This window comes from Schistocerca gregaria, chromosome 9, assembly GCF_023897955.1.
Source record: "Schistocerca gregaria isolate iqSchGreg1 chromosome 9, iqSchGreg1.2, whole genome shotgun sequence".
In the NCBI taxonomy this organism is placed as follows: Eukaryota; Metazoa; Arthropoda; class Insecta; order Orthoptera; family Acrididae; genus Schistocerca; species Schistocerca gregaria.
The window spans coordinates 145,658,946-145,673,960 of record NC_064928.1 but is presented as its reverse complement, the minus strand read 5'-3'; the positions used below and the strand labels follow the sequence as shown (position 1 = coordinate 145,673,960).

Here is a 15,015-nt window from a genome sequence, read left to right as displayed (position 1 = left end):
ACTAAAAACTAAATGTCTTACCATATTGCTACCACAGATGCAAAGTAAAACATGGTCAACAGCCAGAACATCATTCACTAATACTGATGACAAACATAAATGGGATCATAAGCAATTAAAGAAAAACGGCATTCTGTCAGGAAAAGGAGAACAGTTAAAAGTTGGGCACAATGTATATAAAGTGGTGGGGGAGCACCACTGAGCAAATTGCAACAGCTAAAGAATGCCCAATACACAACCTAGTTAAAATTATCTTGTGGCGAGAGGGCGAAGAAGAGGTCATTTGTCATTCAAGCCTCTGGGAGATAGTTACTAGCCTGGAATTTACTCCCATGACAAGAGTACCAGACCACTGGTGATGCCAAAGTGAACCCACCTGCTAATACATAGCAACACAGATCTGAGGGAATATAAGAATCAGCAGGCTGAAGTATGAGGACTGCAGGCTTGGCAGCAGCATCAGTAGCTACGTTTCCTTTCAGTGACATGACCAGGAACCCACATAAACATCAGAGTGGCTCAGTAAAGAGTGAGCAAGTGACAGCTTTCCTGGACTCTGTGCACTAATGGGTGGACAGTGTGCAACACACAGAAGATTTTCAGGGCACAGAGATAGTGCACACATAATGCAATTGAAAATCCTGCGGTGCCGGATGTACCGAGTGGCCTGATACAGGGTGAAGAACTCTAGTAAATACTGAGTGGTGTTCTGGAAGCTGATACCCAAAAATGTCAGCACCAATAGCGAAGGTACACCCGACACCACAGCCGGGGTGTCATCAGTGTACACAAAGGTACTATTGTGAAAGTCTGTGCGAAGGTCGTGAAACTGAAGGCCACACAGCCCGGCTGGAGTAGTGTCCTTAGGAAGTGAATGAAGGCCAAGGTGAGCATGGGCCACCACATGAAGCCAAGGTGGTGAAGGGTTCACACCCACAGGGAAAGTTGCAGGTAGAGTTTAGTTAAGCTGCCGGAACAAGAGCTGAAAGTGAACCCCAGGAGGTAAAAAACTAGGCATGCACCCCATATTGGTATAAAAGGAGTCACCAAAGAAGGCATAGGATGGGTGGCAACGCATAAACAGCATGCCTATCTGCTCAGCAGAAAGACATCAGTATTTCAATAACTACTGCATACAGACTTAACCGGGATAATCGAAAAGGCATCAGTGGCCAAATGGATTTCACAATGGTGGATAGCATTAAGATGGTGAGAGAGAGACGGACATGCAGATGCATGAACGAAACACCCAGTCTAGTTTTGAATGGGCAAGGGGCAAGTGCAAAAGGATGGGGGTTTGATCTGCTCCCAAGGAAGTACCACTTAGGACACATAGGGCATTGAAGAACCACATACAGCTGGTTGCTGGGTAAGACACTTGGGAGGACCCTGAAAGTCTGCTATCGAGCGTGAGCTCCAGGAATTTCATAGTTTCAACAAACAGAAGAGCAACACACCCAAGATGTGAAAACAGCGGAAGAAAGCAATTGCGCCATCAAAAATTCAAACACTGTTTTGTCATTGCAAAAATGAAAGCCATTGTCAATGCCCCACGAGTGTAGGCGATCGAGATATCCCTGATTATGCCGCCCAATGACAAGACCATGGAGAACTGCAACAGATGGCAAAATTGTCAATGGAAAGGGAGCCGGAGACGGGCCACGATAGGGTTAATGGAGACAGCAAAGAGGACACTCAGGATGGAATGTTGAGGCACACTTCTTACTAGAAGAAAGGTATCCGACAAGGTGAAACCCATGCGTACCTTGAAAACTCTACCCTTTAAAAATTTAGCAAGGTAACTGGGTAGGCAGCCACAGAATCCCCACGTGCAGGGAGTACGAAAGATACCAGTCCTCTTAATCGGTGCTGTAGCCTTTCGCCAAGTTTAAGAACGCAGCCAGCCTGGGATTTTCGCAGAAAACCATGACACTGGTGGACAAAGTGACAAGATGGTCAACTGCAGAACGCTGTGCCTGAAAGCCAAACTGTGCAGTGGTTAGTTAATTGAGAGACTCGAGCCACCATATCAGCCGGGCAGGAATCATACATTCCAAGACCTTGCAAATCCACCCTATGAGGCGGAAGTTTAGCGGCATGTTACACAGCTGAAGGAGATGAGGATGCCATCATCACACAGGGCAATTTCACAACCTTGGGAGCTGAATTCGAGGTTGCATGTCTGTGTGGCCATGTCCTCCATGGAGCAAGAGGTGACATGAACAGTAATGTGGGTACCAGATGGTGTAACAGTTTCCGACTAGTGAGCAACTTGTGAGGGACCAGGTAAGGCACACTTTTTCCTTCACCCAAATCTCCTGATCAGCCCGCTCACCAAGATATGAGAGAGAATCGTAGGAAAAGCGACTTGGTCACCATTGCATTTGGTGCAGCAGGGAGGTGGAAGTGGATTACTTTACAACATGCATTGATCTTTAATGGAAGAACAACTATCAAAAGTGATTACGATAGTGTGTGTGCACTAACGAGGCATCTCCTCCTATCATCACCCAAGAGACGGCAATGACACCCTGATCAAAGATGTACATAACACCATGGGGAGAACTCTAGGGCCTCGACACAAACAGGATAGCCATGAAAGAGTGAAGTTGCATGCAGTTGTAGTGCTTGAGAATAAGCAGTAATCTTCCAAAGCAAAGCACCATTGCATAAACGAGACCAGGATTTCACAGGGCCAGTAACTGCAACAACACCTTTCGGAATAATAAACAGATTTACCGTTTCACCAGACACACTTCAGCACAGGAAATCTCAAGGAACCTTGGTGCAGCTGGGAGAGAGTGAATTGTCAGCCTCATTCCATTTTGTAGCCATTGACTGAACATGATTGGCACACTGTGTGAAAATCCCCATGATCGCCAGCATCTCCGATGGCATGCTTCTTCCAACAGTGGGCCCCCTTCAGAAGTAAGCACACCTTAGGTGATTTTTCACACCTAATGTCACATCTCCCAAACACCTGACAGAGGGACCAATAAGCAATCTGGGAAGGCAGCAGCTCAGGCAATGTTCCACTCTCAGCTTGGCCTGTGTCAGGGGGTATGTGCGAACTCTACCTGCAGACCCAGGGCTGGGAATTATGCATTACTCACATGTTACACGTCATGTGGGCTGGCCTTCAGCAGTGCACATGGAGGAGAACCTCAAATACCGAAGCAGGGGAAACAGGAGGAGGTGAAAAAGGGGTCCTAAAAACTGTGTAAGGCACTGAAAATGCAGAACACAATCCAAAAACACCCACACATTCCCAAGGGAGGGAAAAGAACAGCACGAGAATAGACATGCAGCATGGAAGGAAAAAGATGCTGCAAAGGCTGAGGCCCTGTGGTAGCAAAGTACAACCCAGCCAAAAAGCAGTGAGCCTCCCTTGGTGTTTGCTCTGGTCATTGCATTTCTGTTTAGAATTTCTTGTGTAGCAGGGCACCATGTGGAGCAGTGTGGGGTGTTGTTCATAGGGAACATAAGTAATTGTTCTACTTATGGCAATTTTTCATCGTATCCTACTCAGATACAGAATGCAAAATTAGAAAGCAGTCCTTGGCACAATATTCGTGGCACTACTAGACTAAAACTCAAAAGTACTGTAGTATTTTGCTATGTAGTAACTAACATTTTTTAAATCCAAACTCTGCAATACTGTTATGTAGCATTTCCAATTTTACATCCACACAGCACAAGAAGCTAGGAAGAAGGAATACATATTTCTTGAAAAAATTATGCAACAGAACGAACTCCCCACCTTGTTTGGAGTTAAAATGATAAAAACACAGTACGCTGCCAGTCTCATAATTTACTGAAGAATGGTGTTCTGTAAATCTGAGATGTGAATAACAATGTCAAGCCTAAAGGAGGTACTAGATTAAGTGTTCAAACATATCTTGTAATTGAAAAGCAATGGATTTCCTGGAAGGCAGATATGTAAAATTCTACTAAAGCTTTTCAGTGGGGTTTTCAGGAACCCAATTTTCTTTTGAGTACCATTATTGTATAGTCTCATTTTTAGTTCTTTATTATGGCATAACACCATATGTGCCAGAAGACAAAAACGTGCACTTAAAATCCAGTGAACAGATGAAATAGCTAACAGTGTGGAAGAAGCATTTCATTTCAAATTAACCAACTGCCTCTGCAGAACATTTCTTTAGCAAACACAAAAATAACCTCACTGCTCTGCAAAGCAATTAGTGCACATTTGCCAATAACAAGATAAAATAAAATCAGAAACCTGAAACTAATAACATACATTAGTCTTCCATAAATGAGAATGTATTTTAATCAATAAACAAAGATAACAGCAAAATCACAAAACATAAATGGAGGTCATATGGAGAATACCCCGGGCATGTGCGAATCTGGCAGCTACTGCTTATACATCTAACTGCCACACGTCTGTAGTGTGGAACTGGAGAAGGCACTGCTCATATGCAATTCTAGCATTGCACATACCTAAGCCCATTACCAACAGCTCAAACGAACATAATTTAAAAAGTTACGACACCACACTCATTGAATGCAGCTTCTTGTTACGAAGTGTTTTACAGGCGTCTTCCCAAAGAATATGACATTTTGCTGTCGGCAGACAAGTGTGCACTGTGTTTTGTTATTGTAAATGGCACACTTTGTTTGAAACTTCATTTTATAGCTGCAGAATTATTTTACAATAGCAGGCTAAAATAAAATTCATTGTAAGGTATAAGTTCTTACCAGTGAAAATTAAAAAATTTTTACTAGCCTCAACCCATCTAAGGGTGTGCCCTTAGTAATAGGGGCTTACATTAATAACTACAATTATTTATGCTTCCACTCATTTCACAAATATTTAATTTAATTACATAATGACTGTATAAAATAACTTACCATAGTAAGCAATAGCATTGCTTTCAGTCAAGTAGTGGCCATCAGAGGTTTCAAAAGCTGGAACCTGCAAGGTAAATCAAATGTAATTTTTAAAGCTGTTGAATATTTAACATAAAACAAATAAACCAACAAAACGAAGTTCACAATTTTGTAGATATAACATGAAATGAATTTTCATACACATTCTTAAAGCATTCAGATTATCTGAAGTTTGCAGCCAAACTTACTTGTAAATGTAACCATTGGCTACATTATAGGGAACTTATCACAACTCGTTTCCCAAGAAACAGAAAATACTTGCACCATTCTGTACTCTTCCTGACAGTGGATGTGCAACTTCACATATCACATAACAGGGTAAAGCCCACATCCTGTATCTGCCAGTTCAATTTAGCAGTATATTATCAACTTCAAGTTTAAAGGAATGTCAAACCAATACTTGCTAACAAACTAAATTCCTCTTAAGATCTGTAATATAATAGCAAGTAGGCCTAGTTTTCTTCCATCAGAAAAACTTGTTAGTTTCTGATATACTACCCCAAGTTAATTTTTTGCTGAGTTACCCAACAGTCAAAATTGTTGAACTGCATGCCCTTTGAAAAATGAAGAAAGATGAAGATTTCTTAAATGTCATTTTCAAGTATGGCAGTATCATCAAATCATCATTAAATCAACAAGCCATAATGGGCTGGTCAGCATAACATGAAGAGACTCAGCACCACTTGCAGGAGATATAGGCATTTCATATAAAAAGAATACATGAAATGTGCCAATGAAATTCAAATGCAGTATATAAACACAGTTAACATAAACACAAAAATCTATTAACTAGAGTCGAACTTACTGCATGCACTTAACACTTTCAATAACAAGTCAGATTTTGCATGTGTGGTTGAAAGCAAATGACTTGTCAGAGTGCACAGCTTCCAAATCATTCACCGGACTGTCATGCACACATTAAGCACTTGTGAAGGAACATGTATTAAAATCAACATTGCATTTTATCTGCTTACTTCAATTCAAAACCCCAATTCATGAAATAATCTTATTGATGGAGATAGGCAATTTAATACCTGAAAAACTAATAATTTTGAAATGTAATATCAAACATGCTTTAAGAACTGACATGGGAATAAGACACTGACAATTATTTGGCTGCGCGAAGACAGTTATCTGAAATATCTGAACTCACAATGTCTTCCTGCTGCAAAATTTGACTACAATTTTATATCAAAGAGCACATGCATTCATCACATGTGACAAGCCCATTTTGACAATTAGTTCCTGTTTGTGTAATCAAATCAAATGGTGCTCAAGGAAGGCCAAACATCAGAAAGTTGTTTAGACAAAATTTGTGTGTTTTTTTTTTTTTTTTTTTTTTTTTTTTTGAGTGTACTGAATCAAAGTTCTTATAGCACCACCAAAAATTTGGCCTGGAAATAGAAAATTTGCAAAAAGGACTTTGGGTTTTTCACGTATCTGAAATGAAACAATTTTCGGCAATGTCGACTTTGTGAAACCAAGAAGAATAAAATTTCCCACAAACAGGCCAAAGTGACTCATCAGATTAACCATATGGCATGTGTCGAAGTGTGATTTCAAAGCTGAGGAGGTGTGCCATCTCAGAACCTACAATCCAACATTCTTAGCCTAGTCCTAACAAACAACTGCTGAGTTTCACCCCCCTCCCCAAGTAGTGTGACTGTGATATCGGAGTGGTTAGTGGTTGATGCTTCCTGTGGTCAAAGAGTAAGACATTTACAATATGGTATTGACCTCCCCCTCCTGATGGGGGATACCTGTGGCACCGAGTTGTTTGGCACAGTGGACTGTAATTCTCAGATATTTGTGCCAACTACATTTTCTTCTCTCAATCAAAGGAAAACTTCCTCAAAACTGAAGATCAAGGACCACATAACATTAATGGATAATAGATTTTCACTCTGCAGTGAGTGTGCACTGTTATGAAACTTTTCTGGCAGATTAAAAATGTGTGCCAGGCCAAAACTCTAACTCAGGACCTTTGTAATTCTGGAACATACCCCAGGCTGTGACTAAGCCATGTCTACATCTACATCCATACTCCGCAAGTCACCTGACTGTGTGTGGCGGAGGGTACCCCGAGTACCTCTATCGGTTCTCCCTTCTATTCCAGTCTCGTATTGTTCGTGGAAAGGATTGTCTGTATGCTTCTGTGTGGGATCTAATCTCTCTGATTTTATCCTCATGGTCTCTTCGCGAGATATATGTAGGAGGGACTGCTTGACTCTTCGGTGAAGGTATGTTCTCGAAACTTCAACAAAAGCCCGCACCGAGCTACTGAGCGTCTCTCCTGCAGAGTCTTCCACTGGAGTTTATCTATCATCTCCGTAACGCTTTCGCAATTACTAAATGATCCTGTAACGAAGCGCGCTGCTCTCCGTTGGATCTTCTCTATCTCTTCTATCAACCCTACCTGGTGCGGATCCCACACTGCTGAGCAGTATTCAAGCATTGGGCGAACAAGCGTACTGTAACCTACTTCCTTTGTTGTCGGATTGCATTTCCTTAGGATTCTTCCAATGAATCTCAGTCTGGCATCTGCTTTACCGACAATCAACTTTATATGATCATTCCATTTTAAATCACTCCTAACGCGTACTCCCAGATAATTTATGGAATTAACTGCTTCCAGTTGGTGGCCCGCTATTTTGTAGCTAAATGATAAGAGATCCATCTTTCTATGTATTCGCAGCACATTACACTTGTCTACATTGAGATGCAATTGCCATTCCCTGCACCATGTGTCAATTCGCTGCAGATCCTCCTGCATTTCAGTACAATTTTTCATTGTTGCTACCTCTTGATACACCACAGCATCATCTGCAAAAAGCCTCAGTGAACTTCCGATGTCATTCACCAGGTCATTTATGTATATTGTGAATAGCAACGGTCCTATGACACTCCCCTGCAGCACACGTGAAATCACTCATACTTCAGAAGACTTCTCTCCATTGAGAATGACATGCTGCGTTCTGTTATCTAGTAACTCCTCAATCCAATCACACAATTGGTCCGATAGTCCGTATGCTCTTACTCTGTTCATTAAACGACTGTGGGGAACTGTGTCAAACGCCTTGCGGAAGTCAAGAAACACGGCATCTAAATGTGAACCCGTGTCTATGGCCCTCAGTCTCGTGGACGAATAGCGCGAGCTGGGTTTCACACGACCGTCTTTCGAAACCCATGCTGATCCCTACAGAATGGATTTCTAGTCTCCAGAAAAGTCATTATACTCAAACACAATACGTGTTCCAAAATTCTACAACTGATCGACGTTATATATATATAGGTCTATAGTACTGCACATTTGTTCGACGTCCCTTCTTGAAAACAGGGATGACCTGTGCCCTTTTCCAACCCTTCGGAATTCTTCGCTCTTCTAGAGACCTACGGTACACTGCTGCAAGAAGGGCGGCAAGTTCCTTCGCATACTCTGTAAAATCGAACTGGTATCCCATCAGGTCCAGCGGCCTTTCCTCTTTTGAGCGATTTTAATTGTTTCTCTATCCCTCTGTCGTCTATTTCAATATCTACCATTTTGTCATCTGTGCGACAATCTAGAGAAGGAACTACAGTGCAGTCTTCCTCTGTGAAACAGCTTTGGAAGACGACATTTAGTAATTCGGCCTTTGTCATCCTCTGTTTCAGTACCATTTTGGTCACAGAGTGTCTGGACATTTTGTTCTGATCCACCTACCGCTTTGTCATAGGACCAAAATTTCTTAGGATTTTCTGCCACACAGCACACGGTTTAATCTACCAGGAAAGTTTCGTTAATGGAAAAAATTTGCCAAAGCAGGCATAGTCTCCTTGCAAGCCGTGGAAGATGCTCACTTTGGCCCCCACACATTCAAATATCATGGTTGTTGGGAAAGGCGTGCCTTTGTCATTCTAACATGTCTCCATTAATGAAGTAATATGCTACTGATGAAACTTCAGAGAGAAAATCCAACGGTAGTTTTACTCTCCTCAAGTAATTGGCTACCTGGCTTGAAAGCATACACTGCTTTGTATACAGTCAGTGGCTGTGATAATATTGCTTTTTACAATCAGAGCAAAGTGAAATGCACCACTACACTAAAGAAAAACAGCAATTGCAACAGACCATACAAATATTTAAAGATCTTAACATAGACAAGGAGACCAAAGTGAAGAGTAGTAAACTATTCCTCAATTTATGTGGTGGTGTGCAAAGGGGTGTGAACCAGTTCAGATACAGGAGCTACATAAAATCAGGATTCAAAACTGTCAATTTCCCTTCCCTGCTATCAACCGAGGATACTGCTCACCAGCATATTCTCTAAGCTTAACACCTGGTACAATAGCTGTGGGGCAAAAATAGAAATCCATAGATCCATGGATCACCTGGTTCCCACCACTATGCTTTAGTCAACTATATCACAAGGAAATTCAAAACCGGGTGTCACAATTACTCTCATAGCTGCCCAAAAATAGGCCACCACTTAAAGCTTCACATCAAATGCAATACAGTTGTGAGAATGTCAGCCACTTCAATTCGCAACACCTAGAAGAAGCCATGTTAAGGTCAAGGACTTCTTGTGTTGGCAGAAGAGCAAACACCATGTTACTAGTGGAGGCCGAAATGCACACGTTTTAGCTCACGCAGGCTGGCGTGAGGAGGGAAAACTATACTGACGTGAGGCCTGGAACATGACAAGGAATTAGAATTCAGAAAGTGGACGTAACTAGTTTGATACTCAACTTTATCCATTAATGATGAATGTCGCTCTTGCCAGTATATGATTCACAATATTACCTGTTCAGAATACATTAATAGTAACTGAATAAGACACCTTGCTAGGTCGTAGCAAATGACGTAGCTGAAGGCTATCCTAAACTGTCGCCTCTGCAAATTGAGTAAGTAGACAGTGAACCATTGCCAGCAGTCAGCTGTACAACTGACACGAGTGCTAGGAAGTCTAGACTACACCTGCTGTGTGGCGGCACTCGGTCTGCAATCACCGATAGTGGCGACAAGCGGGTCCGACGTATACTAACAGACCGGCTACCACCTAGCAAGTGTGGTGTCTGGCGGTGACACCACATTTCTTATTTCACACTGTGAAAACTCATCTCATTGTAAGAAACACTGTACACTGCTTTCAACTTTAAATGTTTGTCCATTATCTGGTATGGAATTAGCCATCTTATGCAGTCATGACATACCCACATATATTTTCAGACTGCAAACATATGTAGGCAAGGGCATGAAAATGATAAGGCCTTAGAAACTTATTTTAAATAATATTAATTATTACAGTTCATTTTACCATTTACAGAAACTTAGCATATTGAGGGAAAATAAGTTGGGTTTGGTGGGAGCGCCTGAAATTATGCTAACTTAAACATATGCTCATGTCGTATGTTTGGTCTGGTGGAGGGTGAAGTCACTTGGACCTAATCTGAGGTAAATTTTATCCTCTAATTTCATAGAGTCAACTTTGTTGTACATTATTTCCACGTCAGAAGCAAAACTGCCAGGAGTCCCACTTGGACCCATTTCTGTGGAGAAATTGTGAACTTTGAAACTTAGGATCCAGTGGCCTTAAAAAAACTTACAGGAAGCTTGTAACTAAACTTTTACAAGACTGTCCTCTAAAAACAACTTATCTGAAAACAAATGCCTTCACATGATAAATACGACACTAACCCTAAACAACTATATGCACACCACTAAAGTCATACAACAAAAAAATCTAGTAATCTGACGGTGGTGGAGAGAGATCCCACATGCATATTCTCCGAAAAATGTGATACATATTGATGAAAACTCTGCATTGTAATAAAAAACGTGCAGTTATCACAAATCATGATTTCTGGTTACATTAAGAAAAATTACACAATGTCACTTCCATATGAACGCACACACAGACCAGCACAATTTATATTTAAACAACAAGCAGATGACGCCTTAAAAACGACTTAATATCTCAGGAGTGGGCTAAAATTGACTAGGCTCTATAAAATCCTATACCTCAACCATATGAAAATTCAACTTTTACTGATGGATAAAATAGTCACAGGCCCTCCAAATCATTAACAAGCCATACATAACAGTCACAGACTTCAAAATAAATGGATCTATATCCTTCACTTCTAAAGGTATGTCATACCACCAATTCCCAGCTTGTACACAACCTTAGGAAGACAATATTCGATACAGATCACCCAAAATGAAAATAAGTTGTGGAAGCAAAACTTTTGAAGACTCTATACACAGAGGTTACTTCCAAGCAAAATATTTTAACATCGAATTCACGGCACTATAAGATGCTGCTACTAAACTACCTACAGATTCCAGAATACGGAAATCAACGAAACGAATTAAAAAAAAAAAAAAAAAAAGTCACTGAACTTACAATGGGTGACGTACCACACAACTGCACGTAAATGACTTATCACAGATGGATAAAAAAGAATGCCTCACTATAACTAGTAGTTAGTAGTACAACTTTAAAATCTCTGATACCGTTGATTCACTGCTCACTTGTTACGTGTCAAGAAATACCATTCGTGTTAAGTCACACTCACAGCACTGTTCACAATACGAACTATTAATATTTCAGTATTCTTTGTTGCAACCAGTTCATCTAAAATTAATACACGAAGCGGAGATTCACACAAAAAACAGACTTCTTGATATTTCAACACATGCCGGCAATGGCAATTGTGATCACGTGTACTTCACTTGCAGTCAGAGGGTTTTAATAGAAAATATATAATTCAAATTACCTTTCCTAGTGGAAACTTCTTTAAAAATGATTCAGTCTTGTTAGTTTCTCCAAAAACAAAGCCAGGAGCAACTTTCACATTGCTGCCAGCATATTGTGCCGCTATCAACACTTTATACGCTCGAAAATTCTCCGGGTAAGTATACAATGTCTGAAAAAATAAGTATACTAAATTAACTAGTTAATTACAAAGTACATTATTTGAAGTAATACAGAAAAATTACACGTACGATGCACTCATTTCAACTAAATAAAGCGAGCCCCAACCAAACTCACCCCAGACGCCATGGCTGGTTTTTACGGAAGAGGAAGCTCTGTTGTCATCAACTACCTTGGAGCAAGTCAAGGATATTGTGGCAGCAGATGATACAGTGAAACTACTCTGTGAAGACTATCGATAGAATTAGGAAATTGGTATTCTATTTCTCTGTTTCTTATTTTATCCGTATTGCTTACAGAACACAGCAGCCGTTTCCGTACTGTAAACAGCTATAAGTTTTTATTAAAGATGATTTTATATTACCGTTACTAGTTTCGGGCCTGAGGCCATCGTCAGATGGAAGTGTTGACTTCTTTCCACGTTTTACATTTGCTTTTCCATGAATCCCTCCGTTTACATATTTTAAGACAGAGGTTTGCTTTTCTTTTACAATCTATCGTGATTAATAAACTGAAAAAATCTGTATCTACTGCAACATGACTGTAAAGTTATACGGATAAGTCTATGAAAAGTGAAATTTGATGGAAACTTCTGGTGTGCAGTAAATACATTTAAAACTTAGCATTTACAATTTCTGAAACTGAAAAATAGTTCACACCATATGCTGTTTAGATTATATTTTTCCTGAAAAAGAAATGCTAATGGTTTACTCAGCTATACTGGAAAAAAATTCATGACTTTTAGTAGACTATATTTTGATACTTAGCTTTTTTCAATAAAACATTTCTTTCTAATAATGTCAAAAACTTTACTGACTTTAGAGACCTTATTCACTGTTACATCCATAACAATAAACTGAAATGTTTTCCCTACACCCATGATTTTATATTTAACGAAACAAATAAGATTTGTGTATATTAATTAGTGATGAAAGGTGAAATTAAAGAGAAGAAATATTTTATAACATATCACAGTTGGCAGAAATGCTATTACAAGTGTAGCTCTCTAACGAGGTCTAAATCTAATGAAACAAAGAATTCCAAAATGTTTTTCAAAACAGTGTTGCCGCATTTGAGAAATGAGGAAATTCAAATAAGTACATATGAAGAATTCCTTAACTCATTGCCTCCTTGCTCAGATGAATTCAAAGCTGGTAACAATAGAATAATAACGAGTCAAGAAGAGTAGTTAAAGTGGTGCAGAAAAGTTTTATACATGATGTTTTCAAAAGTTTGGAGAACAGACTACTAAACTATTATATAAAATAAGTGAAGATTCTTCTTTCAAATAACAAATGTTTAAAGTCTTTCAGACAGCATTTGTTTTCTCCAAATTGATTTCGATGAGAACTTCAGGATGAGATGCAGAGTGCACACTGGAGTAATAACAAATTACTTTTCACACAGTAGTAGCTTACATAGTTACTGATCCAGTTTCATACGCTATTTGGACATGATTATATGCAGTATGGTAGACTGGCTACCTACACTTTGATTCAAAAAAATAATGTGGAACCTAGAAAATAAATTTCATAATCTTAAACTAATAAAATATTTATTGATGGAGATAATTAACATTTCAAGCAGCGATACACATTAGCCTATAAAACTCCTGAACAAAGATCTTGATCTTGTATTAAATACGAATTTCTGTTGTACACACCATCGAGCAGCAGCTGTTGATGTCTGCTTGGAGGGATGCTGAAGCGCCATTTATGAGAATGTGTGAAAGTGAGACAAGCTGTCATTACTGATCACACATGTTTCGTACCATTTTTAAAATACATATTTGGTAAAATTAATATAATAGCAGTTCTAGCAAAGGAAGTAAAAAACCATGCTGACAAGTTATAGCATATTCCTGGCTTAGCATGATGCAAGACCAGTGATAGATTAGGCATGTAGCAAGAATTAGCAAATGGTGTGGGTCCTGCGCATTAGGGGCCCTGCACCTGGGTGTAAAAAGTCTATCAAGTTGTTGATGAATGGTATTCTACTGACTGTCCAATGGAAAGATGATAGTGTCCAAATCTTCAATGAGTAGTAACAGTTTTAACTCATTTCTAAAAGTGAGCGCCGGCTATACGAAACATTATGTATTGTAAGTTGACAACACCCCAAGACTTACAGGGAATTCCCTGTTGTCTGAGCAAGTTGAAATAACCCAATGAATTAGAATTGGATTCTATAGATAGCCAATAAGAAAGTTTTGTAATTGATGGATGTCACATTTTTGTAAGTCTACTATTACAGTCGTTCATTCCTTCTACATTGTGTATATTTTTCTTACAGTACTTTTTCTGGTATCGATACCATCCTACCAGGATTTCACAGTTGATAACAGAATTGCAAGTTTCCATCTGACATTGATAGCAGTCATGAAGAATATGACAGAACCAATGGATTGTGCCTACTGTATCACACCTTCAGCAGCTCTGTACTACAAGTGCCCCCTGCTGCCGTGATATAGGTCACTATGGACTAATGGCACTAATGTTTAGCAACAGTGGAAGACTTTAAAAGACTGAAATAAATTTTTATATAGTAGTTGCGAAATTTGCTGACAGGAAAACGAGAATCACTGAAGAATGATGTAAGCTTATTTGTTTTGGTTATGTAAATTACCAAATTATAAAAGGCAAGTAGATCTTGTGTGCAATATATATAACCATGTAGGTACCAATTATTAGTGTTGGGTCTGATAGTAAAATATTAGCGTTATAATTCATTTTCTTCCAAAACAAATAAAGAATTATTTGGCATTGTGTAACATATCGTTCCTTTCTGGCAGGTAAAAATGAGAGAATTATTTCATTTAACAAAAAAATCGCTGTCCATGAGTATGAGCCAGGACAAAGACAAAAATGCAGTTAGTAATCTTACACTCATGCATATACACTGATCAGCCAGAACATTATGACCCACGACCTGCTGTCGATGCAAATGCATCCAGGCAATAACAGTGCCATCTGGCGAAGAATGACTGTTAATCAGACCCACAATCTGCGCATATACACTCCTGGAAAATGAAATAAGAACACCATGAATTTATTGTCCCAGGAAGGGGAAACTTTATTGACACATTCCTGGGGTCAGATACATCACATGATCACACTGACAGAACCACAGGCACATAGACACAGGCAACAGAGCATGCACAATGTCGGCACTAGTACAGTGTATA

General features: G+C 39.6%; 1 protein-coding gene across 1 annotated transcript in view; it reads right to left on the bottom strand.

Moving 5' to 3' along the window:
* The window catches only part of LOC126292149 (elongation factor 1-gamma), a 49,188-nt gene extending 37,156 nt beyond the window's left edge, over positions 1 to 12,032 (bottom strand). Inside the window, exons 1-3 of the mRNA XM_049985988.1 lie at positions 11,949 to 12,032; positions 11,674 to 11,823; positions 4,879 to 4,942 (exon numbers count right to left, since the gene is read on the bottom strand). Coding sequence (XP_049841945.1) covers positions 4,879 to 4,942; positions 11,674 to 11,823; positions 11,949 to 11,960 — 226 coding nt within the window. The 5' untranslated portion in view covers positions 11,961 to 12,032. The remainder of the gene's footprint in view (positions 1 to 4,878; positions 4,943 to 11,673; positions 11,824 to 11,948) is intronic.
* Positions 12,033 to 15,015: the final 2,983 nt, after the last annotated feature.